The 26,007-nt window shown below is 46.8% G+C and overlaps 1 protein-coding gene across 9 annotated transcripts in view; it reads left to right on the top strand.

The window, feature by feature from the left end:
- Positions 1–26,007, top strand: part of LOC143284934 (cilia- and flagella-associated protein 54-like) — a 179,785-nt gene that overhangs the window by 96,796 nt on the left and 56,982 nt on the right. For all 9 annotated transcript variants that reach the window (XM_076592094.1, XM_076592097.1, XM_076592096.1 and 6 more), the window contains 15 exons: positions 2,776–2,880; positions 4,157–4,254; positions 4,905–5,143; positions 8,089–8,267; positions 8,671–8,910; positions 9,874–10,109; positions 10,548–10,798; positions 12,593–12,745; positions 13,496–13,684; positions 15,557–15,644; positions 19,047–19,220; positions 20,642–20,708; positions 22,067–22,267; positions 23,031–23,294; positions 25,317–25,468. In XM_076592094.1, coding sequence (XP_076448209.1) covers positions 2,776–2,880; positions 4,157–4,254; positions 4,905–5,143; positions 8,089–8,267; positions 8,671–8,910; positions 9,874–10,109; positions 10,548–10,798; positions 12,593–12,745; positions 13,496–13,684; positions 15,557–15,644; positions 19,047–19,220; positions 20,642–20,708; positions 22,067–22,267; positions 23,031–23,294; positions 25,317–25,468 — 2,636 coding nt within the window. The remainder of the gene's footprint in view (positions 1–2,775; positions 2,881–4,156; positions 4,255–4,904; positions 5,144–8,088; positions 8,268–8,670; positions 8,911–9,873; positions 10,110–10,547; positions 10,799–12,592; positions 12,746–13,495; positions 13,685–15,556; positions 15,645–19,046; positions 19,221–20,641; positions 20,709–22,066; positions 22,268–23,030; positions 23,295–25,316; positions 25,469–26,007) is intronic.

Genomic DNA, 26,007 nt, shown 5'->3' with positions numbered 1-26,007 from the left:
CTTTCTCTGTCTCGCTGTGTGTCTCACCCTCTCTCTTTCTCTGTCTGTGTCTCCCTCTCTCTCTTTCTCTGTCTCTCATCTGTTTCTCCCTCTCTCTCTTTCTCTGTCTCTCTGTGTGTCTCACCCTCTCTCTTTCTCTGTCTGTGTCTCCCTCTCTCTCTTTCTCTGTCTCTCTGTGTGTCTCACCCTCTCTCTGTCTCTCGTCTGTGTCTCCCTCTCTCTCTCTGTCTGTGTCTCCCTCTCTCTCTCTTTCTCTGTCTCTCTGTGTCTCCCTCTCTCTCTCTTTCTCTGTCTCTCTGTGTCTCCCTCTCTCTCTCTTTCTCTGTCTCTCTGTGTCTCCCTCTCTCTCTCTTTCTCTGTCTGTGTCTCCCTCTCTCTCTCTCTCTGTCTCTCGTCTGTCTCCCTCTCTCTCTCTCTCTCTGTCTCTCTGTGTCTCCCTCTCTCTCTCTCTTTCTCTGTCTCTCTCTGTGTCTCCCTCTCTTTCTCTGTCTCTCTGTGTCTCCCTCTCTCTCTCTTTCTCTGTCTCTCTGTGTCTCCCTCTCTCTCTCTTTCTCTGTCTTTCGTCTGTGTCTCCCTCTCTCTCTTTCTCTGTCTCTCTGTGTGTATCACCCTCTCTCTTTCTCTGTCTGTGTCTCCCTCTCTCTCTTTCTCTGTCTCTCATCTGTTTCTCCCTCTCTCTCTTTCTCTGTCTCTCTCTGTTTCTCCCTCTCTCTCTTTCTCTGTCTCTCTCTGTGTCTCCCTCTCTCTCTCTCTCTTTCTCTGTCTCTCTGTGTGTCTCATCCTCTCTCTTTCTCTGTCTGTGTCTCCCTCTCTCTCTTTCTCTGTCTCTCATCTGTTTCTCCCTCTCTCTCTTTCTCTGTCTCTCTCTGTTTCTCCCTCTCTCTCTTTCTCTGTCTCTCTGTGTGTCTCCCTCTCTCTCTCTCTCTTTCTCTGTCTCTCTGTGTCTCCCTCTCTCTCTCTCTTTCTCTGTCTCTCTCTGTGTCTCCCTCCCTCTCTTTCTCTGTCTCTCTGTGTGTCTCCCTCTCTCTCTCTCTTTCTCTGTCTCTCTCTGTGTCTCCCTCTCTCTCTTTCTCTGTCTCTCTGTGTCTCCCTCTCTCTCTTTCTCTGTCTGTCTGTCTCTCTCTTTCTCTGTCTCTCTCTGTTTCTCCCTCTCTCTCTGTCTCTATGTGTCTCCCTCTCTCTCTTTCTCTGTCTCTCTGTTTCTCCCTCTCTCTCTGTCTTTGTCTCTCTCTGTGTCTCCCTCTCTCTTTCTCGGTCTCTCTCTGTGTCTCTCTCTCTTTCTCTGTCTCTGTGTCTCCCTCTCTCTCTTTCTCTGTCTGTGTCTCCCTCTCTCTCTCTCTTTCTCTGTCTCTCTCTGTGTCTCTCTCTCTTTCTCTGTCTCTGTGTCTCCCTCTCTCTCTTTCTCTGTCTCTCTGTGTCTCCCTCTCTCTCTTTCTCTGTCTCTCTCTGTGTCTCCCTCTCTCTCTTTCTCTGTCTCTCTCTGTGTCTCCCTCTCTCTCTTTCTCTGTCTCTCTCTTTCTCTCACTCTGTGTTTCTTCTTTTTTTTCTCTTTTTTTTAAACACACACACACACACGCACACACAAAAGAAAAAAAGTTTCTCTCTCTGTCTCTCTCTTTCTCTGTCTCCCTTTGTCTCTGTCTCTCTCTCTCTTTTGCACGCTCTCTGTCTCCCTCTCTCTCTCTGTGTCTCCCCTCTCTCTCTTTCTCTGTCTCTCTGTGTCCCCCCCCCTCTCTGTCTCTCTCCCTCTCTCTCTGTCTTCCCCCCTCTCTCTCTGTCTCCCTCTCTCTGTCTCTCGGTCTCCCCCTCTCTCTCTTTCTCTGTCTCTGTCTCCCCCCTCTCTGTTTCTCTCTCTCTGTCTCCCCCCCTCTCTCTCTCTGTCTCCCCCCATCTCTCTCTCTGTCTCCCCCTCTCTCTCTTTCTCTGTCTCCCTCTCTCTGTCTCCCTTTGTCTCTGTCTCTCTCTCCTCCCTCGGCTGTCTTGTCATCTGTACTCCAGCTCTCTCTGTCCCTGTCTGTCTGTCTGTCTCTCTTTCTCATTCACAAAATGCAGAAGAAGAAGAAGAAAGAAAAAGATGACATTTCTTACCCTTACTGATAATGTTCCCAAAGTCACTCTTTTCTCAAGCGCTCTTTTCTCTTTCCATTTGATAATGATAAACTGACAGGAGGAAAAACCTTCCTCAGATAGTTCCAAAACAAAAAAGAAGAAGAAAAATATAAGATTTATATGTAGACAAGACAAGACAAGGCAAGACAAATAATTCACTGAACTGGGCCATTTGCCCGTGTCAAAGGGAACAGTGGTGTAGGGATGAAAATCAGATCAAAGAAAACAGCGTGCATTGCATGCCAAGGGCTTTGAATTTCATTATCCATCCATGTAGCACAATCTTACCCGGAATGCCTTATTTATAGTAGATTGCAACTTTCATTGAGCATTCCACGTTTGATAGCAACAACGCTAATCCGAGTATAGATGGATGGTTGTAAAATTGTTGAAGAATGAACTGTTCTCTAACCTGTAGGTATCTAGGACAAATGAGCATGATAGATATATACGTATGTAGGGAAAGAGAGAGAGAGAGAGAAAGATCTGTTGTTCTTTTTTTTAGGTATCATACCATGTTGATGAGTTTTATTTGTTCTATTTTTTCCCCCTTTTTTTGTTGTTGAAATTATCAAACACCAATTAAAAGTTGATCATTGATTAGTCAGTCACTTAGTTGATGAAATAAAGAATGTCTCTCTCTCTCTGTGTCTCTGTGCTGACTAGGCTCTGGAAGTGCTGGCAGTGTTCTTTGTGGACATGTACCACAACAGTAGCCGCAAGCGTCGCCTTCGCCGCATTACCACCGATGAGATGCCCTGGCGCTGTCAGGTAAAACGTCTCCTCCTTGTCAGGTGGCGTCCGTGTCCCGTTTCCTGTGATGATGATGATCATCATGATGATGATGATAGTGATGATGATAATGATAGTGATGATGATAGTGATGATGATCATGATGATGATAGTGATAGTGATGATGATAGTGATGATGATGATCATGATGATGATGATGATAGTGATGATGATAGTGATAATGATGATGATAGTGATGATGATCATGATGATGATAGTGATAATGATGATGATAGTGATGATGATGGTAGTGATGATGATAGTGATGATGATGATAGTGATAATGATGATGATAGTGATGATAGAGATAGTGATGATGATGGTGATAGTGATGATGATAATGGTAGTGATGATGATGATGATGGTAGTGATGATGATGATGATGGTGGTAGTGGTGATGATGATGATGGTGGTGGTGGTGGTGGTAGTGATGATCATGATGATGACAATGATGATGGTAGTGATGATGAGGATGATGGTAGTGATGATGGTAGTGATAATGATGATGGTAGTGAAGAAGATGATGATGGTGGTAGTGATGACGATGATGATGGTAGTGATGATGATGATGATGGTAGTGATGATGATGATGATAGTGATGATGATGATCATCATGATGATGATCATGATGGTAGTGATGATGATGATGATGATGATTATAGTGATGATGATGATGATAGTGATGATGATGAGGATGGTAGTGATGATGATGATGATGATGGTAGTGATGATGATGATGATGGTAGTGATGATGATGATGATATGGATATTTGTAGAGTGCCTGCCCTTGGTCGGAAACCAAGCTCTTGAGCACTTTGCAAACATGGGGTCATTTGTGCAATGAGCTGATTGAGAGCTGTGTGTGTGTGTGTGTGTGGGTGTGTGGATGCGCATGTGTGTTTGTGTGTGTGCATGGATGGGTGGGTGCATGTGTGTGTAATTGTGTGTGTGTGTGTGTGTGTGTAATTATGTGTGTGTGTGTGTGTCTGTGATGATGATGATGATGATGATGATGATGATGATGATGATGATGTGTGTGTGTGTGTGTGTGTGTGTGTGTAATTGTGTGTGTGTGTATGTGTGTGATGATGATGATGATGTGTGTGTGTGTGTGTGTGTGATGATAATGACGTGTGTGTGTGTGTGTGATTATGATAATGATGTGTGTGTGTGATGATAATGATGTGTGTGTGTGTGATGCTGCTGCTGATGATATGTGGTGTGTGTGCGTGTGTGTGTGTGTGTGTGTGTACAGCTGAACATGGTGCAGGGTCTCAGTCACTTCGGGGCCTTCCTGCAGAAGCTGGAGACCAGGGAGAAGGTGCTGGGCTCCTCCTCCAGCAACATGTACAGGTACACCGCTCACCCTGCCCACCTGACCCCACCACACTCCCCAACCATCCAGCCACAGTCTTTGTGACATGCCCACCCCCACACACCCCCCTCCCCTGGACACACCTCCATTCCCTTCCCTCAAACACTCACTCACTGCAGTCATTTCTGTTTAATGTCCAGTCACATATACCACTTTAGCTTGTGACCCTGTCCACCTTTGACCTTTTCATTTCTGACCCTGTTCACCTTGGAATCCCATTTACCTCTTGACCTTTTCACCTCTGATCTGGTCACCTCTGACTCTGTTCACATGTGACTTGGTCAGCTGTGTCCTGGGCACCTCTGACCTGTTTGTCTTTGAAATGTTCATCTCTGACCTCTTCACCTCTGACCTGTTCATTTCTAACCTCATCACCTGTGACCCTGTTGAACTGTTGACCTCTGACCTGTGACTCTGTTGAACTCTGACCTGTTCATCTGTGGCTCTGTTTACCTGTTCATCTGTGACCCTGTTTACTTGTGACCTTGTCCACCTGTGACCTTTTTTTACCTCTGACCTGTGACCCTCTGACCAGTTCATCTGTGACCCTGTTGACCTGTGACCTTGTTCACCTCTGACCTTGTTGACCTGTGTGACCCTGGTTGACCTGTGACCTTGTTGTTTGCAGGACCAGTTTCCTGGACCATGAGTGGTTCACCTTTGAGACGGCCGGCACCCTGGTGGTGGGATGGGACGGTGGCCCCGTCCGTCGCTCCTCAGCTCGTAACGCCCTCCAGGGGTCAGGGGAAGAGGATGGTGGGGAGGAGGAGGAGATGAGGATGAAGAACATGCAGGCCTTGGACCTGGCTGGAGGTGACGACCGACCCAAAACCACCGGCATCGAGTTTGCCGCCGCCGCCGCGACGGGTGTGTTGTCTGCGTGTGTGTGTGTGTGTGTATGTGTGTGCATGTGGGTATGTGCCTTGTTGGCATGGGATGAGCGCTGAATGGCTGGCCATCGGTCAGCTTCATCTACATTGGCAGCCTGTTGTGCAAAGGACCCTGAGTTTGTAAAATGCTTAGAGCTTGGTCTCTGACGGAGGATAGGCGCTATGTAAGTATCCATATCATTCATTCATTCATTCAGGAGGGGCTACAGAGGGGGATGTGGGTGTGGGTGGTGGGTTTTGGAGCAGGGTGTTTGGGCGTGGGTAGGTTGGTGTGGGTGGTTGCGTGGGTGGGTGGGTGGCATTGAGTTTGCTACTGCTGCTGCTGCTGCTGCTATGATGGATGTGTGTTGTGTGCGTGTGTCTGTGTGCCTTGGGATGAGATAGGGGGTGAGGGGGGAGGGCTGGGGTGTGGGACATGGATGTAGCTGTGTGTGCGTGTGTCTATGTGCCTTGGGATGAGATTTGGGGTGAGGGGCGAGGGCTGGGGTGTGGGACATGGATGTACCTGTGTGTGTGTGTGTCTGTGTGCCTTGGGATGAGATTGGGGGTGAGAGGCGAGGGCTGGGGTGTGGGACATGGATGTACCTGTGTGTGTGTGTGTCTGTGTGCCTTGTTGGGATGAGATAGGGGGTGAGGGGGAGGGCTGGGGTGTGGGACATGGATGTACCTGTGTGTGCGTGTGTCTGTGTGCCTTGGGATGAGATAGGGGGTGAGGGGGGAGGGCTGGGGTGTGGGACATGGATGTACCTGTGTGTGTGTGTGTCTGTGTGCCTTGTTGGGATGAGATAGGGGGTGAGGGGCGAGGGCTGGGGTGTGGGACATGGATGTACCTGTGTGTGTGTGTGTCTGTGTGCCTTGTTGGGATGAGATAGGGGGTGAGGGGGGAGGGCTGGGGTGTGGGACATGGATGTACCTGTGTGTGGGTGATGTGTGTGGGGGTGGTGTTAGGTCGTCAGGGTTGGTGGGTGGTATCAGGTTTGTTTGTTGCTGCTATGTGGTACAGGGTATGAATTCACATTCTGGACAGAACACATACAGTGACACTTACTACATTATTGACGTGTTTATTGCTTATGAATATTCTAAAGTGGACACTGAATTAACTAGAATGAACAGAAAAGAAAATTTGAATCAGCTGTTTCACTGCCTCGTCTACATGGCAGTGGTCAGTGCAGATCTTGACAAAATGTGTTGCAAAGCCTGACGCGATGGCAGTGTCTCCTTTACTGCTGAATCAAAAGAATTTCTTAAATAATCATTGACATGTTTACTGCATATCAATGTTTTAAAGTGGATACTGAATTAACTAGAATGAATAGAAAAAAGAAATTGAATGGAAGGTGTCAGTAGTTTCTCAGTGAGTGGAAAGACATATCTTGTCGATTACGGATCTCTGCAGACCTATAAAAACGGACACATATTGCAGTGTTTTTTTGACGAATGGAATGTCTCCTTTACCTTGGACTTGAAAGAACATTTTTTAATGCCTGAGATATACCAAAACAACAAGATTTAAACCATGTTATGACTCTGATTGCCGCTGTCTATTTATTCCACTAAAAGAACATGCTCAAATAACAATTTTTTAACGTCAGTATTGAACCTGCGTTGGTGCAGTCAGTAAAACCACTCATTCTTGACTCAAACATCCGTGGTTTGAATCTGCATTGAAGCCTTTTTTTTCTTTTTCTTTTTTTCGCAAAGCTGTATATAACTATAATAACGAATAGAGAACACATTTCAACAAGCTAATGTTTGATTTTTATAAGTGTTTTTTTTTAAAGTGTGTATCACAAGTGAGTCTTGAAGGCCTTGCCTTTCTTGTTTTAAGATAGTTTTGCCAGGGACAGCCCTTTTGTTGATGTGGGTAGTTTAATGTGCGCTTGGTGCATGCTGCACATGGCACCTCAGTCTTATCTGAATGACAAACATATCTATCTATCTGTCTGTCAATCTGTCTATTTGTCTGTCTGTCTATCTGTCTGTCTATCTGTTTATTTATCTGTCTATCTGTCTGTCTATCTGTGTGTCACTCTGTCTCTCTATCTATATGTATTTCAATATAAGCAGTATACTGTCATGGTGACATATAACACTGTCACAAACCCATACACTCTCAAGAACACACACACACACAAACTATGGTTTCACAGGATTCATAAAACTGGAACATGAGACTGAAAAGTCTAAACCTGAAACTCAAGCTTGAAACTGAAACTTGATAGTGAAACTATAAACTGAAATGAAAAAACCCCACCTGAAATCAAAACTGAAAACTGAAACCTGAAACTGACCCCCCTGCACCCCTCACGTCCCCCTCCTGTCACTGTCCAGGTTCAACACCCCTCATGTCTCCCTCCTCTCACTGTCCAGGTTCAACACCCCTCATGTCTCCCTCCTGTCACTGTCCAGGTTCAACACCCCTCATGTCTCCCTCCTGTCACTGTCCAGGTTCAACACCCCTCACGTCTCCCTCCTGTCACTGTCCAGGTTCAACACCCCTCATGTCTCCCTCCTGTCACTGTCCAGGTTCAACACCCCTCATGTCCCCCTCCTGTCACTGTCCAGGTTCAACACCCCTCATGTCTCCCTCCTGTCACTGTCCAGGTTCAACACCCCTCATGTCCCCCTCCTCTCACTGTCCAGGTTCAACACCCCTCATGTCTCCCTCCTGTCACTGTCCAGGTTCAACACCCCCTCACGTCTCCCTCCTCTCACTGTCCAGGTTCAACACCCCTCATGTCTCCCTCCTGTCACTGTCCAGGTTCAACACCCCCTCATGTCTCCCTCCTGTCACTGTCCAGGTTCAACACCCCTCATGTCCCCCTCCTCTCACTGTCCAGGTTCAACACCCCTCATGTCTCCCTCCTGTCACTGTCCAGGTTCAACACCCCCTCACGTCTCCCTCCTCTCACTGTCCAGGTTCGGCACCCCCTCCCACCTTCCCTATCCCTCCAGCGGTGGAGGACACTCCGCGCACGTATCGCTCTGACGTCTCTAAGCCAGACTCGACCCGTGTGGACCCCAACTCCTTGCCCCTGTCGACGGAGACCACCATCGATGCTTTGAACAAAACCTTCAACTTCTTCAAGAGATCCGTGGTAAGTGCTGGTGCTGTTAACTTTTTCCATACTCAGCTTGTATGAGAGATTGAAGTAATGTCTGGGTCAACAGCAAAAGTGAGAGCTGTATGTATGAGCAGTGATTTCTCCACTGCGATGGGATGTGAAGGATTAGGATTCTCAGACTGTCACTAGGAGGCAAGATTGCACTGGCTCTTAGTGCTGTTGTCCTGGGTGCCGGTTGGAAACCACCACTGCATTTGAACAAAAAAAAACATACACGCTGCTGCAAATCTAGCAGGCAGACGCCTGAAAACAGAACTAGCCCAACGCTCTTAGTCAGGCCTTGAGTGTGTGCGTGCGTGCGTTTGTGCTCCAGTCGGAAGAAACAACTATACAGAGGTGACCTCACACTCCGTGTGACCCTGTTGTTGTTTTTCAGGTGCTGGCGCACCGAGGGAAGCACTGGACACTGCTACAGAACGGTGCGCGTGCACTGTGGAACTGCCTGCACACGGCCATGCTGCGGGCGCTGACGCTGGCACCGGAGGGGGAGGAGCCGGGGCTGCTGACGATGGCGTGCCTCAACCAGCTGGCCTGGAGGCCCCTGCACATGGCCACTGACTGTCTCCTGGACATGCTCACGTTCCAGGAGGCTGACCTTCTGCAGCAGGCTGCTAAGGTGTGGTGGTGGTGGTGATGTGGTGTGGTGCTGGTGTGGTGTCGTGTGGTGCTGGTGTGGTGTGGTGTGGTGTTGTGCTGGTGCTGGTGTGGTGTGGTGTGGTGTGGTGTGTGGTGCTGGTGTGGTGTGTGGTGTGGTGGTGCAGTGTGGTGTGGTGTCCGGTGTGGTGTGGTGTGGTGGTGCAGTGTGGTGCGGTGTCTGGTGTGGTGTGGTTTGGTGTGGTGGTGCAGTGTGGTGTGGTGTTCGGTGTGGTGTGGTGTATTGTATTGTATTTTATTGCATTGTATTGCATGACTGCCAGAGCATTCTGCTGTGTTGTGGTTGTATGGTGTTTGCCTCGTGTTGTGTTCTGTTGTGTTGTGTTATGCAGCATGGTGTTGTTGTGGTGGTGTTAGGTTGTATTGTGTTGCATTCTATGATGATGTGATGTGTTGTGTTGTGCTGTCTGGTTGTGTGTTGTGTTGTTGTGTTGGTGTTAGGTTGTTTTGTGTTATGTAGTGATTTGTGTGTGTGTGTGTGTGTGTGTGTTCCATTGCATTCTTGTTGTATAGAATTGTGTTGTTTTGTATTGTGTAGCATTGTGTTGGCTTGTTTAGTGGTTAGGTGAGGCAGGGTTGGGTTGGGTTGGGTGATGTGGTGTGGTGTTGGGTTGGGTTAGGGTTTGTATATGTTTTTGTATTTCTTTTTATCACAACAGATTTCTCTGTGTGAAATTCGGGCTGCCCTCCCCAGGGAGAGCGCATCACTACACTACAGTGCCACCTGTTTTTTTGTATTTTTTCCTGCATGCAGTTTTATTGTTTTTCCTATCGAAATTTGGGGTTAGGGTTAGGGTTGAGCTGGGTGTTAGTGTCTATGTCTCAGCGTCTACGTCTCTCCCCCCAAAAAAACTTTGTTTGTCTCACCCTCATATCTCTCCTCACCCACCACCCACCCACCTTTCCTTTCGTTGCCACACCACAGGCCAAGACCAAAGGGCAGCAGCAGCAGCTGGGCAGCCACTTTGAGTCGTGGATGGGGGGCATCAGGCAGGAGCGGGGTGGCTCCAGCCTGAGGTTTGAGGACCCCCTGGACGACCTGAGCCTGGTGGACGCCCGCTGGGTCAGGCGGCTGGTGCTGCGCTGTCTGGAGATGCTCTACTACCAGCGCAAGTGGGAGAAGCTGGTGGACATCGCCCTGAGGTTCAGCGCCTTGTCCAAGTGGGTGTTGTTGGCATCTGCAGCCGGTGTTCCTTTGTGTGGGGATTTGTGTGTCAACTTTGGGTTTGGTTTTTTTTTTGTGTGTGTGTGTGTGTGGGGGGGGGGGGTGTACGTGTGTGTGGGGGGGAGGGGGAGGATTGTGTTCATGTGTGTGTGTGTGGGGAGGGAGTGGGGTGTGTATGTGTGTGTTAGTGTGTGTGTGTGGAGAGGGAGAGGTGTGTACGTGTGTGTGTGTGTGTGTGGAGGGTGGTTGGGGGGCGGGGGGATGAGGGGTGTGCGTGCAAGCATGCGGAGATAGTGACAGAGAAAGAGACAGAGGCAGAGATACAGTGTGTGTGTGTTGTCTCCTGTCCCTGCTGTTATCTGTCAGCTTGTTGTTGTTGTTTTGTGTGTGTGTGTGTGTGTGCGTGTGACCTCTGCACTCTCCTCCGTCAACAGCGACCGCTACGCGGAGCAGGTGGTTCCCCTGCTGGTGCAGGCACAGCGCAAGGTGGAGGCACGCATCGCGGCGGTGGGCGGACCCAAGGCCCCGCAGCCCCAGTTCCAGGAGGCCAGGGAGCAGCTGGGGCGGCTGATGACCGCCCGTGACTACCTCACCACCCAGCTGCGCGTCCACCTCGACCCGGCACGCTTCGGCCTCATCCAGCTGGGGGCCCAGATCGACCCCGTGGGGCACGACACGTACTCTGGTGGGTGCTGGGTTTTGGTGTGGTGTGGGAGTGTGTGTGTGGGGTGGGGGGAAGGGTCAAGGTGGGGTCAGGGGACTGGATCGCCTCCTGCCTCATCCAGCTAGGGTCCAGATTGACCCCACCCCCACCCCACCCTTCCTCCGTGGGGTATGACCATTGTTTTGAAAATACATGGATAGCTCATTGGCCAGGAAAGCTGAAGCCAACTGGACGCCATATTGTTTCTCGTATCCGGCTGTCAGTCCGTTGAAAAGTGGTCTGCTAACTGGTGGTAAGTTTCTGAACTGTGACCGTGTATCTTCGATGAAATCGTGTCATGCTTGCCCCCCCCAAGACATGCCAAATGTTGTACCTTGATTGAAATCTGCCTATGGTTTATCTGCCAAAGTTATTACAGGAAAACAGTGCAGTGACATGTGGGGCAAACTTGCAGTGGAGACACACACAGGAATGTCAGCTTAAAACTACCGCCGTGAGCAAGTGAAAGCTCGCCGTGAAGCCAGCTGAGCGCTCAGCTACACATATGAAGTCATCGCTTCGCGCTATACTGACACGAGAAGCAAAATGGCTGATTGAACACTTCCGCTGGCTTCAGTTAGCAAAGGGACTCAAAGAAGGCATGCACTATCCATGTATTTTTATCAGTGGGCATGGCATGTACTCCGTGGTCTGTGGGTGGTTTTGTTGGGGTTTGTGGTGGGGGTTGGTGTGGGGATTGGCACTGTGGGGCACATCATGTATTATTCAACAACCATCCACCTGAAGATCTAGTCATCAGCCCCATCCACATGTAATATGCAGCTTTTGTTCAAACGTGTGTGTGTGTGTGTGTGAGAGAGAGAGAGAGTTTGTGTGTATGTGTGTGTGTGTGTGTGTGTGTGTGTGTGTGTGCAGTGCATGCATGTTTGAGTATGCACGAGTTTTTATATTGATATGCACTTGTATGTATCCTAATTTCTACTGTATCTGTGTTTGTGTGTGATTTTCGATTTATGTTCGTATCTTGTTATGTACTACCCCCCCAATATTCCTTGTGACCCCGGTACACTTGGTAATAAAGACATATTCTATTCTGTTCTGTTCTATTCTATTCTGTTGATTCTGTTCTATTCTATTCTGTTATATTCTCTTCTGTTCTGTTCTGTTCTATTCTGTTCTATTCTATTCTGTTCTGCTCTGTTCTATTCTGTTCTGTTCTATTCTATTCTGTTCTGTTCTCTTCTGTTCTGCTCTGTTCTATTCTGTTCTGTTCTATTCTGTTCTGTTCTATTCTGCTCAGTTCTTGGCTGGTTGGGGTGGGGTGTGTCGTGTGTTTGTGTGTTTGGGAGGGGGGGGCGGTGGGAGGGGTGGGGGTGGAGGAAGATGGGGATGTGTACCAGTGTGTGTACCTGTTTGTGTACCTGTGTGTATAACTGTGTGTGTACCTGTGTGTATAACTGTGTGTGTACCTGTTTGTGTACCTGTGTGTATAACTGTGTGTACCTGTATGTGTGTAACAGTGTGTGTACCTGTGTGTGTTCCTGTCTGTCTACCTGTGTGTGTGTACCTGTGTGTACGTATGTGTGTGTACCAGTGTGTGTACCTGTGTGTGTACCTGTGTGTGTACCCATGTATGTGTGTACCTCTGTGTATGTGTCTGTGAGGAAGGAGTGTGTACCTGTGTGTACCTCTGTGTGTGTGTACCTGTGTGTATACCTTGTGTGTAAAACTGTGTATATACCTGTGTGTGTACCTCTGTTTTGTGTGTGTATGTGTATACGTGTGATGTCTTTGTACCTGTGTATATGTGTACAGAGGAGGACGCGTTCCGTCTGTCCTCGGTGCCCCTGGACACGGCACTCAGCCTGGACACATTGCGCACGGTGCTGACCCAGTCTCGCTACACCGCTCGCGCCCTGCGACACAGCCGTCAGCTGCTGGTGCTCTACCTGGCCGGACAGCAGAACTGTACGTCTTGGCTGGGCTCACTATCTGTGTGTGGTGGGGTGGGTTGTGGGTGTCACTGTGGGAGGATGGTGGTGATGGTGGTGTGTGTGTGTGTGTGGGGGGGTGGGGGGGGGGTGAGAGAGAGAGTGTGTTTGTGTGTGTGGGGGAAAAGATGATATCAAACACACTCAGTAACGTAAGAACACACACAGGAGGAGTCTTTTTTTCTAAGCTGATCATAAAGAAAAAAAAAAGAAAAAAAAAGAAGATAATTTTTAGATAGAAAAAGTGTGTGTCTGTGTGTGAGAAAATGATATCAGACTCTCTCAGTAATTATAAGTACACACACACAGGAGGAAAGGAGTGTGTAAAAAAAAAGAAAGAAAAAGATGTGTGTGTGTGTGTGTGTATGTATATGTGTATGTGTGTGTGTGTGTGTGTGTGAAGATGATATCAGGCACACTTTGTAATATAAGAACACACATAGGAGGAGTGTAAAAAAAAAAAAAAAAAAAACCAAAAAATGGAGTGTTTTTTCTAAATGAATCATGAATTAAAAAAAAAAAAAAAAAATTGATGTGTGTGTGTGTGTGTGTGTATGTATATGTGTATGTGTGTGTATGCATATGCATGCGCGTGTGTGTGTGTGTGTGTATTGTGTGTGTGTGTGAGTGTATGTGTGCGTGTGTGTGTGTCTCTGTGTCTGTATCTATGTCTTTGTGTGTGCGCACGCATGTATATATGCATGTGTATCTGATGTGACGTGGTCAGCGGGGGTGGACAACCTCCTGAGCCGCCAGCCGACCAAGGTGGACTTTGTGCCCAACACGGCGCGGCCCCAGCCCACCTCACCCCCCGACCTCAGTCAGGAGGAGTTCCTGTCCATGGACGACGTTCAGACCTCCCCCGTCCCCCGATCACAGCTCGGCCATGTCATCCTCTCCTACGAGAAAACCATCGGTCAGTTCCTCCCCCCCCCACCATGCTCCCCCCCCACACCCTCCAACCTTCCACGCCATAGTGGAGTGATGGCCTAGAGGTAATGCGACCGCCTAGGAAGCGAGAGAATCTTGCCGCACTGGTTCGAATCACGGCTCAGTTGCTGATATTTTCTCCCCATCCACTAGACCTTGAGTGGTGGTCTGGACGCTAGTCATTCGGATGAGACAATAAACTGAGGTCCTGTGTGCAGCATGCACTTAGCGCACGTAAAAGAACCCATGGCTACAAAAGGGTTGTTCCTGGCAAAATTCTGTAGAAAAGTCCACTTCGATAGGAAAAACAAATAAAACTGCACTCAGGAAAAAATACAAAAAAATGGATGGTGCTGTAGTATAGCGACACGCTTTCCCTGGGGAGAGCAGCCCGAATTTCACACAGAGAAATGTGTTTTGATGAAAAGAAATACAAATACCTAAATAGCAATAAACAGTGCAGTACAAGACAAGGGAGCTCACTTCAGGCCACAAACTCTCTCTTACTACTTGCTTTCTCTTCTTTTGCCGTTCAATATTCACCGCTGCACGTGCTCCAGTGCAAAGGTTATATTAATGGTGGCGGCAACATGACATGCACGTGTGTGGTACAGTGGCTATACTTGGTCAGAGACCAAGCTCTAAGTGCTTTGCAAACATGGGGTCATTTGCACAACAGGCTGCCTACCTGGGTAGAGCCGACTGACGGCTGCCACTGGGTGCTCATCATTCGTTTCCTGTGTCATTCAATCAGATTTCAGGCACGCACACATACATGCTCAGACAGGCATGTAATATTTTATGTGTATGACCATTTTGTTTATTTACCTCGCCATGTAGGCAGCCATACTCTGTTTTCGGGGGTGTGCATGCTGAGTATGTTCTGGTTTCCATAACCCACAGAATGCTGATATGAAGTACAGGATCTTTAACGTGTGTATTTGATCTTCTGGGTGTGTATGCACATGAAGGGGGTTCAGGCACAAGCTGGTCTGCATGTATTTTGACCTGGGAGATCAGAAAAAATCTCCTCCCTTTACCCACCATGCGCCATTACTGAGATTCGAACCCGGAACCCTCAGATTGAAAGTAGAAACGCTTTTACCACTCGGCTGTTGTGGCCCGTCGTGTGTGTGTCAATGTGTATGGCCATTTTTTTAGCTCTGCATGTCGGCAACCATAATGTTGTTTTCAAGGGTGTGCATGCTGGGTATGTTTTCCTTTCCAGAAACCAGGGAACAATGACTTGGGTTACAGAAGCTGTATCGTATGTGTTGGACTTTGTGCATTTGTCTGTGTGACTTAGGATAATCAGGAAAATTACCTCCCCAACCTACCAGGCATAGATTTGGGTTGGAAGAACATTCTTTTCTTTACGTATTTCTTGTGTATTCATTCATGGTGTGTGGCACATGACTGTGTGTCTGGAGATGCCAACTCTGTCTGGTCCCGCATGTGTGTAGTATGTGTCAGTACCACATGTATGTGTGTGATATGTGGCTGTGTGTACATAGGTGTGTTATCGATCGGTGCTGTCATCTAGTTCCATATATATGGAGTAGTGTGTGTTCAGAGATCCAAATCCTGTCTGGTCCCACTTGTGTGAAGTATATGTCAGTACCACATGTATGTGTGGTGTGTTCAGAGATCACATGTATGTGTGGTGTGTTCAGAGATGCTCAGTACCACATGTATGTGTGGTGTGTTCAGAGATGCTCAGTACCACATGTATGTGTGGTGTGTTCAGAGATGCTCAGTACCACATGTATGTGTGGTGTGTTCAGAGATGCTCAGTACCACATGTATGTGTAGTGTGTTCAGAGATGCTCAGTACCACATGTATGTGTGGTGTGTTCAGAGATGCTGCTGGCCAAGAACCAGAAAGGACTTGCGGCTCAGGCCATGCAGGAGCTGGGCAACATCCACTATCACGCCGCCAACATCAGGTGAACAGTGCTGTCATGTCATCTCGCAAATAGAAAAAGGGTAGAGATTTTAACATCCCCCAAAGAAATGACACTGTGCCTACAGTTTTAACATCCAGAAAGAAATGACACTGTGCCTACAGTTTTAACATCCCCCAAAGAAATGACACTGTGCCTACAGTTTTAACATCCAGAAAGAAATGACACTGTGCCTACAGTTTTAACATCCAGAAAGAAATGACACTGTGCCTACAGTTTTAACATCCCCCAAAGAAATGACACTGTGCCTACAGTTTTAACATCCCCCAAAGAAATGACACTGTGCCTACAGTTTTAACATCCAGAAAGAAATGACACTGTGCCTACAATTTTAACATCCAGAAAGAAATGACACTGTGCCTACAGTTTTAACATCCAGAAAGAAATGACACTGTGCCTACAGTTTTAACATCCAGAAAGAAATGACACTCTGCCTACAGTTTTAACATCCCTCAAAGAAATGACACTGTGCCTACAATTTTAACATCCAGAAAGAAATGACACTGTGCCTACAGTTTTAACATCCAGAAAGAAATGACACTGTGCCTACAGTTTTAACATCCCCCAAAGAAATGACACTGTGCGTACAGTTTTAACATCCAGAAAGAAATGACACTGTGCCTACAGTTTTAACATCCCCCAAAGAAATGACACTGTGCCTGCAGTTTAAACATCCAGAAAGAAATGACACTGTGCCTACAGTTTTAACATCCAGAAAGAAATGACACTGTGCCTACAGTTTTAACATCCAGAAAGAAATGACACTCTGCCTACAGTTTTAACATCCAGAAAGAAATGACACTGTGCCTACAGTTTTAACATCCTGAAAGAAATGACACTGTGCCTGCAGTTTAAACATCCAGAAAGAAATGACACTGTGCCTGCAGTTTTAACATCCAGAAAGAAATGACACTGTGCCTACAATTTTAACATCCAGAAAGAAATGACACTGTGCCTACAGTTTTAACATCCAGAAAGAAATGACACTGTGCCTACAGTTTTAACATCCCTCAAAGAAATGACACTGTGCCTACAATTTTAACATCCAGAAAGAAATGACACTGTGCCTACAGTTTTAACATCCAGAAAGAAATGACACTGTGCCTACAGTTTTAACATCCCCCAAAGAAATGACACTGTGCCTACAGTTTTAACATCCAGAAAGAAATGACACTGTGCCTACAATTTTAACATCCAGAAAGAAATGACACTGTGCCTACAGTTTTAATATCCAGAAAGAAATGACACTGTGCCTACAATTTTAACATCCAGAAAGAAATGACACTGTGCCTACAGTTTTAACGCCCCCAACGAAACAAGACTGTGTCTTCCATTTTAACATCCCAAAAGACATGCCTACAATTTTAACATCCTAAAAGACATGCCTACAATTTCAACATTCCAAAAGAATGTAGACTGTGCTTACAGTTTTAACATCCCCAAAGAAGTGAGACTGTGCCTACAATATCAAACAGCTGAAGATAAATATCATTTCTTGGACGATTGCAAACCATACAAAGAAATTTCAAGAAGAATTCATACACAAAATTCAGCCAAAAATACCTTCCAAACACTATCAAACCAAGTCAGCTATTACTGGAAAACAAATTGGTAAGAATGTTTGGAAATATGTGTCTATAACAGCTGCCCCAAACATCATCACATGGAGAACTAATTCAGTTTCTTGCCCAACATTTCTTTCATTGTAAACGACTTTAGTGTGTGGTGTGTGTGACTGAGGTATGTGTGTCTTACTAACCTTGTTAAGGTTTGATTGACAGTTTGAATCGATCCTGATTCTGTGTGTTTGTTAAGGACTCTTGATAATGTGATATTTTGTTATGGATTCTTGATAATGTCATATCTCCTGTGTGTGCTGCGCATCACAGGTTTCTGGTCAAAGGGGGCTCAGGCATTAGGGAATGGTTAAGATGCTCATCTGTCACTACAGTGTCCGTGAGGGTGTGGGGTTCGAGTCCAGCTCTCACCCTTCCTCCCAAGTTGGACTGGGAAAATCAAACTGAGCGTCTAGTCATTCGGATGAGACGATGATAAACCCAGGACCCATGTGCAGCATGCATTGTATTGTCCGTGTGTTGCGTTACCAGTGTGTTGTCTTTGTGTTGCGTTACCAATGTCTTGCCTGTGTGCTGTGTTATGGGGTGTAGCTGTGTCACAGGTGTGTTGCGTTACCAGTGTGTTGTCTTTGTGTTGCGTTACCATTGTCTTGCCTGTGTGCTGTGTTATGGGGTGTAGCTGTGTCACAGGTGTGTTGCGTTACCAGTGTGTTGTCTTTGTGTTGCGTTACCAATGTCTTGCCTGTGTGCTGTGTTATGGGGTGTAGCTGTGTCACAGGTGTACTGTGTTACCAGTGTGTTGTCTTTGTGTTGCGTTACCAATGTCTTGCCTGTGTGCTGTGTTATGGGGTGTAGCTGTGTCACAGGTTGTGTTGCGTTACCAGTGTGTTGTCTTTGTGTTGCGTTACCAATGTCTTGCCTGTGTGCTGTGTTATGGGGTGTAGCTGTGTCACAGGTGTACTGTGTTACCAGTGTGTTGTCTTTGTGTTGCGTTACCAATGTCTTGCCTGTGTGCTGTGTTATGGGGTGTAGCTGTGTCACAGGTGTACTGTGTTACCAGTGTGTTGTCTTTGTGTTGCGTTACCAATGTCTTGCCTGTGTGCTGTGTTATGGGGTGTAGCTGTGTCACAGGTGTGTTGCTGTTACCAGTGTGTTGTCTTTGTGTTGCGTTACCAATGTCTTGCCTGTGTGCTGTGTTATGGGGTGTAGCTGTGTCACAGGTGTGTTGCGTTACCAGTGTGTTGTCTTTGTGTTGCGTTACCAATGTCTTGCCTGTGTGCTGTGTTATGGGGTGTAGCTGTGTCACAGGTGTGTTGCGTTACCAGTGTGTTGTCTTTGTGTTGCGTTACCAATGTCTTGCCTGTGTGCTGTGTTATGGGGTGTAGCTGTGTCACAGATGTGTTGCGTTACCAGTGTGTTGTCTTTGTGTTGCGTTACCAATGTCTTGCCTGTGTGCTGTATTATGGGGTGTAGCTGTGTCACAGGTGTGTTGCGTTACCAGTGTGTTGTCTTTGTGTTGCGTTACCAATGTCTTGCCTGTGTGCTGTGTTATGGGGTGTAGCTGTGTCACAGGTGTACTGTGTTACCAGTGTGTTGTCTTTGTGTTGCGTTACCAATGTCTTGCCTGTGTGCTGTGTTATGGGGTGTAGCTGTGTCACAGGTGTGTTGCGTTACCAGTGTGTTGTCTTTGTGTTGCGTTACCAATGTCTTGCCTGTGTGCTGTGTTATGGGGTGTAGCTGTGTCACAGGTGTGTTGCGTTACCAGTGCGTTGCGTTCAGTGGTGTGCGGTGTGTGTTGCTCTGGCAGGGCTGCGTACCGGTGCTGGGCGGACTCTCTGGACATGGTGACGGGCATGACGGACGCCCTGAAGGAGTGGCGCCGCCAGTCGCAGGGACAGGAGGACGTCAGCGCCTGGCTGCTGGACAGATGTGGGCTATGGGGCTGTGTCATGGGCGCTGTGCTGGCCTCCAACATCGCTCAGTCAGTGGATGGATGGATGGATATGGATACTATCCTTTTTCTTTTTTGTGTCTTTTTTGATTTTCATACTTTATTTTGTGAATCTGATCTAGGTTAAGGCCTTTGAAAAGATTCCATGTATTGAAATCGTTTTGTGCTGAGAATTTAGATAGCGGATTAAAACTTTGTTTGCTTTTTTGTTGTTGTTGTTCTTTTTGAAAAATACCTGATGGTAACACGTAGAAGAAATTTAGCTGGGAATGAGGATGTTGATATTGCTGGCAACAAGTCTTCATCAGAAGGAAAGCAAGAAATGATGAATAGCAGAGAATGAGGATGTTGATGATATTGCTGGCAACAAGTCTTCATCAGAAGGAAAGCAAGAAATGATGAATAGCAGAGAATGAGGATGTTGATGATATTGCTGGCAACAAGTCTTCATCAGAAGGAAAGCAAGAAATGATGAATAGCAGAGAATGAGGATGTTGATGATATTGCTGGCAGCAAGTCTTCATCAGAAGGAAAGCAAGAAATGATGAATAGCTGAGAATGAGGATGTTGATGATATTGCTGGCAATAAGTCTTCATCAGAAGGAAAGCAAGAAATGATGAATAGCAGAGAATGAGGATGTTGATGATATTGCTGGCAACAAGTCTTCATCAGAAGGAAAGCAAGAAATGATGAATAGCTGAGAATGAGGATGTTGATGATATTGCTGGCAGCACATCTTCATCAGAAGGAAAGCAAGAAATGATGAATAGCTGAGAATGAGGATGTTGATGATATTGCTGGCAATAAGTCTTCATCAGAAGGAAAGCAAGAAATGATGAATAGCAGAGAATGAGGATGTTGATGATATTGCTGGCAGCACGTCTTCATCAGAAGGAAGGCAAGAAATGATGGATGTGTGGGGTGTGGAATAGCATCACTTTCTGCTGCTGCTGCTGCTCTCTTTATTAACAGAAATTTTAAGCATACCATGTGCACGCACGCACGCACGCACCCACACACACACACACACACACACCCAGCTCCCCCCCACCCCTAACACACACACACACACACACAAATACCTACACCCACCCTCTGCACACACACACACACACACACACACACACACACACACACACACACATACATACACACACACATACACCCAGCTCACTTGCTACCATCCCCCCAAGCACACACACACATATACATACACCCACCTCTGCACACCCCCCCCCCCACACACACACACACACCCACACACACACACACACCGACACACACACATATATACACACACACACACACCACACACATACACACGCACACACACACACACACACACACACACACACATACACACACACACACACACACACCCCACACACACACACACACACTCAGTGTGAAGGCTTAGTGAAGGCACTAAGGCAGGTGATGATCACTGCAGGTACATCCTGACTGCAGACCTGGGGCTGAGGATGGATTGCTGCTTCCTGTCAGCTTATCTCTTCAAGGTGGGTCGGCGCCACCTTTCCCTTCCACCTCCCATCTCTTCTGCTCTCCTGGCACCTCTCTTGTCTCTCATCTGTCTGTCTGTCTGTCTGTCATCTGTCTGTCTGTCTGTCATCTGTCTGTCTGTCTGTCTCTCTGTTTCTGTCTCTCTCTCTCACTTTTTCTCTCTTTTTCGCTTTCTCTGTCTGTTTGTGTGCGTGTGTGTGTGTGTCTCTCTCCTTCTCTCTCACTTTCTCTCACTCTCTGTTTCTCTCTCTCTGTTTCTCTCTTTCTCTGTCATTTTCTGTATATATATATATCTCTCTCTCAGTCAGCTCTCTCTCTCTCTCACTTTCCCTAACTCTCTCTCACTTTCTCACTTTCTTTCTCTCTCTCTCTCTCTCACTTTCTCTCAGTCTCCCTCTCTCTCTCTTTCTACGTTCTTCTCTCTTTCTCTCACGTTCTCTTTCTCTCTCTCTCATTTTCTCTGTCTCTCTCTTTCTCTCACTTTCTCTTTCCCTCTCTCATGTTCTCTTTCTCACTTTCCCTCTCCCTCTGTCTCTCTTCAGTCCTTGGGGCTGGAACTCTACGGTTCCCCATTGGTTAAAATATGTTTCATTATCAGTGGTCTACATGTTCCTACATACGCATAAAACCGCAAACAAAGGGAGCTAACTTCTTCAGTATTTCCGGCATCCCCATAACCCAGTCCATTTTAGTATATTTTCTTTCTTTCTTTTTTGTTTTTTGTTTTTTTTTTGTTTTTGGGTTGTTGTTTTTTGTTTTTTTTCTCCATTAACATAGCAAAAGGTGTACCTACGGAGAAAACTGAAACTCCCCCCACCCCTCCCCCGGGTTGTATGTCTTTAACTCATTGTACCCCACAGCTCCATGCCTGCTACAACTCCTCTGGACCAGCACCTAACCCTAACCCTAACCCCCTCCCCCGGGTTGTATGTCTTTAACTCATTGTACCCCACAGCTCCATGCCTGCTACAACTCCTCTGGACCAGCACCTAACCCTAACCCTAACCCCCTCCCCCCGGGTTGTATGTCTTTAACTCATTGTACCCCACAGCTCCATGCCTGCTACAACTCCTCTGGACCAGCACTACATGGCACCACTACAGAAAAAAAGGTGTTTCACTAAAACAATGAAAACAGATGGAGAATTGTGGATTTATATGGTCAAACAAAGCTTTGTTTTACATGCATCCGGAATCAGTAAACGGTTCAGTTTTGAAAATGCCAACTGTACCAAGCCAGAATGAATGAAACTAGACGAGAATACTCGTCCCTGATCAACAGGGGAAGTGATTATGGTGCCAGTTAACTCATACCTGGAGTATAATGAATTTTTATTTATTTTTTTTTTTTGCAGGCACTGTTCCGCGCCTCTCTGCCCCACCCGACCTCTGACCGTGACTACGCCCTCTACGACGTGGGGGAGGGGTGCGAGGTGACAAACCTGGTGCCGGGCATCGACTTCATGTCGGACCGGTTCCGCTGCAATGGGCGCTCCATGGTGGCGGCGCTGCGCTGGGTGACGGAGGAGCTGGCTCGGGGGCGCCACAACCTGTTTGTAAGCTGACGGCGCCTCTGTGTTTTGTTTTTTGGTTGTTTTTTTTTCTTTTTGTGGTTGTTGGAACAGTGTCATATGGCTTTTGAGTTCTTGTTTCTGTCTAGGTCTTTACGTTGTGTGCGCTTGATGATTTGTTTGTGTTTTTTTTTAGCGCTTAATTAAGTCATCTTGCATGACTGAAATCTGATTGAGCGGCACAGGAAACGGATGGTGAGCGCCCAGTGGCAATTGTTTGTCGGCTCTGCCCAGGTAAGCAGCCTGTTGTGCAAATCATCCGAGTGACTCCGAGTTTGTAAAGAGCTTACAGCTTGGTCATGCGCCATTGCAGCCATTGGGAGATGTCTCCTCTTTGCAGACAAAGACTGCCTCAAAGCATCCTTCAAAGACCTGGTTGTTGACATCAACATGGGAGACACTTGCTCTGGACCGTCCAGCTTGGCACAGCATAATCACCACAGAAGCCCGTGCAGCTGAAGCCAGGCGCATCACTGAGGTGCAACGTAAGTGTGCTGTGCACAAGGCCAGAGCATCACCCACTGCCACAACAACACCCAGTCACGTGTGTCCCACATGTGGGCGAGACTTCACAGCCTGGGTTGGCCTCGTCAGTCTGACTCTTGTAGCCATGGTCGTCTTTGAATCCAAAGGATGAACATTAGAGCCTGGTCTCTGACTAAAGACAGGCACTATATTAGCACCAGTAATGATGATAATGATAACAATAAGACTGGTGATAATACTGTGCCTTCCCCTGTGGGTACAGGTGCTGCCCCTGCTGTCCCTGAACCAGTACTTCACCACCTTCGTGTGCCGGGACGTCCAGCGCACGGTGGACGGGCGCATCCTCAAGGTGCGGGTGCTGACGGACCTGGGGCTCTTCTCCGAGGCCCTGACTGTGCTCCAGCGCCTCCTGCAAGGGGAGCGACTCCCCCACACCGGGGACAGCAGCTTCCGGCAGACAGAGGGGAAGGCCTGGAACTTGAGCTTCAACACGGCTCACCCAATCAACGACATCAACAACCTCAAGGTTGGTAGGTGTGGGGTGGTGGCCACGGTTTGGTTTGTTTCTTTTGCTTTTTTGGGGGGTATGGGGGTGTGGTGAGGAGGTGCCATGATTTTCTGTGTGATTCTTTGAGGAGAAGAAGGTGGCAGAATGGTAAGATGCTGCACTGCCAGTGTAGTGAGTGTGTGGAGGTGGGGGTTTCCAATTCTCGCTCTCACCCTTCCTCCCAAATTTGACTGGAAAATCAAACTGAGCGTCATGTCGTTCGGATGAGACGATAAACCGAGGTCCCATGTGTAGCACGCACTTGGCACACTTGACAGAGAAACCCATGGCAACGAAAATGTTGTCCTCGGGGAAAAGTCTGAAACAGAAATCCACTTTGATAGGTACACAAATATATCAGCATGCACTCAAGACCTGAGTAAGTGTGTTGGGGTATGGTGTTGGTCAAGCATCTGTCGAACAAATGTGGTGTTGTGTTTTTGGATTTGTCCAAACGCAGTGACGCCTCCTTGAGAAACTGAAACTGTGTGATTGAAGCGTGGACATTATTGTGTTGATGGTGGTACTGATGCTGCTGTTGTAACGGTTCTTTGCTGTGTTGGTACTGACTCCCCAGAAAAAGGAGTTTATGAAATTGATAGCAATTGTAGTGTTGATTGTGGCACTGGTTCTACTGTTGTAACTTTCCTTAAATGTGTAGGCATTGACCAAAAAGAGTTTATGAAATCAGTGGTAATTACAGTATTGACAGTGACACTGATTCTACTGTTGTCACTCTTCTTATTATTGTTATCATATTTATATAGTGCTGAATCTTGTGCAGAGACAAATCAAAGCACTTTCGCACAGTCATTCAAACGCATGCATAACTGAAACTGGAGAAAAAAAACAACTGAAGACAAGAGGCAGGGAAGGGAGGCTATTGTGGGAAGAGGTGGGTTTAAAGACCAGTCTTGAAAGAGCTGAGTGCGGAGACCTGACGAAGTGAAAGAGGAAGTTCATTCCAATTACAAGGTCCAGAGACAGAGATAGAATGGCGGCCACCAGTCGGGTGTTTGTATCTGGGTATGCGTAAATAGAGTGGATCCGAAGCCGATCGTAGAGAGTGAGATCATGGTGTAGGACTTTAATAATAATAATAATGGATACTTATATAGTACACTATCCAGAAATCTGCTCTAGGTGCTTTACAAAAAACGCTTTGTTAACATAAAACATTACATCTATGTTACATACACACCCCAAAATGTGACTACACACACACACACACACACACACACACACACACACACACACACACACTGCATACATACATTTGCATACATCAATTTATGAAATTGATGGCAGTTGTAGTGTTGATACTGGCACTGATTCTACTGTTGTAACATTGACAAAAAAAATGGAGTTTATGATATCAAGGCTTGATTTCAAAATTGCTTGGGTTTTTTTAATATATTTTTTATATAAGCAGCAGACACATACTCACATGCACAAAAAATGCACAAAATATACACACCGCACCATGCTAAACCACACCACGCTACACCATGCCATGCCATGTCATGATCAATGAATATGAACAAATAGATGAAAAAATAGATCGGTGGATATATAAATACATACATAAATAGATAAATGAATAAGTGAAGAAATGAAAAAATAAATGGATATATACATAAATGAGTATATAAGTAAGCATATAGATAAGTGAATAAATGAAAAAATAGATAACTTAACAATAAATGAATAGATACGTGAATAGATAAATAAAGAAACAAATGAATGAATAAGTGAATGAATAAATAAATAAATGACTTAATAATAGATAATTAAACAAGATTAAAAAAATAAATAAATAAATAAACAGTCAAATAAAGAAATACTGAATAAGTGAATAGATAAATAAATGACTTAAAAAGAAATGAATAGATAAACAATCAAATAAACAAAAATGAACAGACAAACAAACAGATAAATAGACAAAGAAACTAACTTTAACCCATACATGTCCGTGGACTGACTGACTGACTGACCCCACAGGTGCTGGAGAGCCTCCTGGACAAGCGGCTGTCCTCGGACCTGGCCACCCTGTTTGGGCCCCACCTGACCTGCCACCTGTCCCTGGCCCAGTCTCACCTCTTTGTGGCCCTTGCTGACACCATCCCCGTGCTGCCGGCCATGGAGGATGTCATGTGAGGCACTGTTGGGGGGGCGGGGTGGGGGAGAGAAAGGGTGTGCTGCCAGCCATGGAGGATGTCATGTGAGGCACCTGGTTGGGGGGCAGGGTGAGGGGGCAGGGTGGGGGAGAGAAAGGGTGTGAAGGAGCAGGTTTGGTTTGTGAGTTAGTCTTGTCTTTTATAATCTGTATGTGGTACTCCCTGTGCATCCTGCCATTGAGGTCGTCATGTGAGTCACCTGTAGGGGAGGTGGCTGAGGGGGAGGAGGGGAGGGCAGAGAAGGAGAGAGGTGGGGGAGAAGGGGTAAGGTAAGGGGAGTGTGTGGAAGGAGAAGGTTTTTTTTGTGTTTTTTGTCGGTTTTGTCTGTTAGAACCATGCTCAGTTTGATAACCGGTGATTTTGGAGTGATGGCCTTGAGGTAACACATCTGTCTAAGAAGCAAGAGAATCTGAGTGTGCTGGTTCAAATCACGGCTCAGCCGCTGTTATTTTCTCCCCCTCCACTAGACCTTGAGTGGTGGTCTGGATGCTAGTCATTCGGATGAGACGATAAAC

This window comes from Babylonia areolata, chromosome 8 (genome assembly GCF_041734735.1).
Source record: "Babylonia areolata isolate BAREFJ2019XMU chromosome 8, ASM4173473v1, whole genome shotgun sequence".
Taxonomy (NCBI): Eukaryota; Metazoa; Mollusca; class Gastropoda; order Neogastropoda; family Buccinidae; genus Babylonia; species Babylonia areolata.
This window is presented reverse-complemented; position numbering and strand designations above follow the sequence as displayed.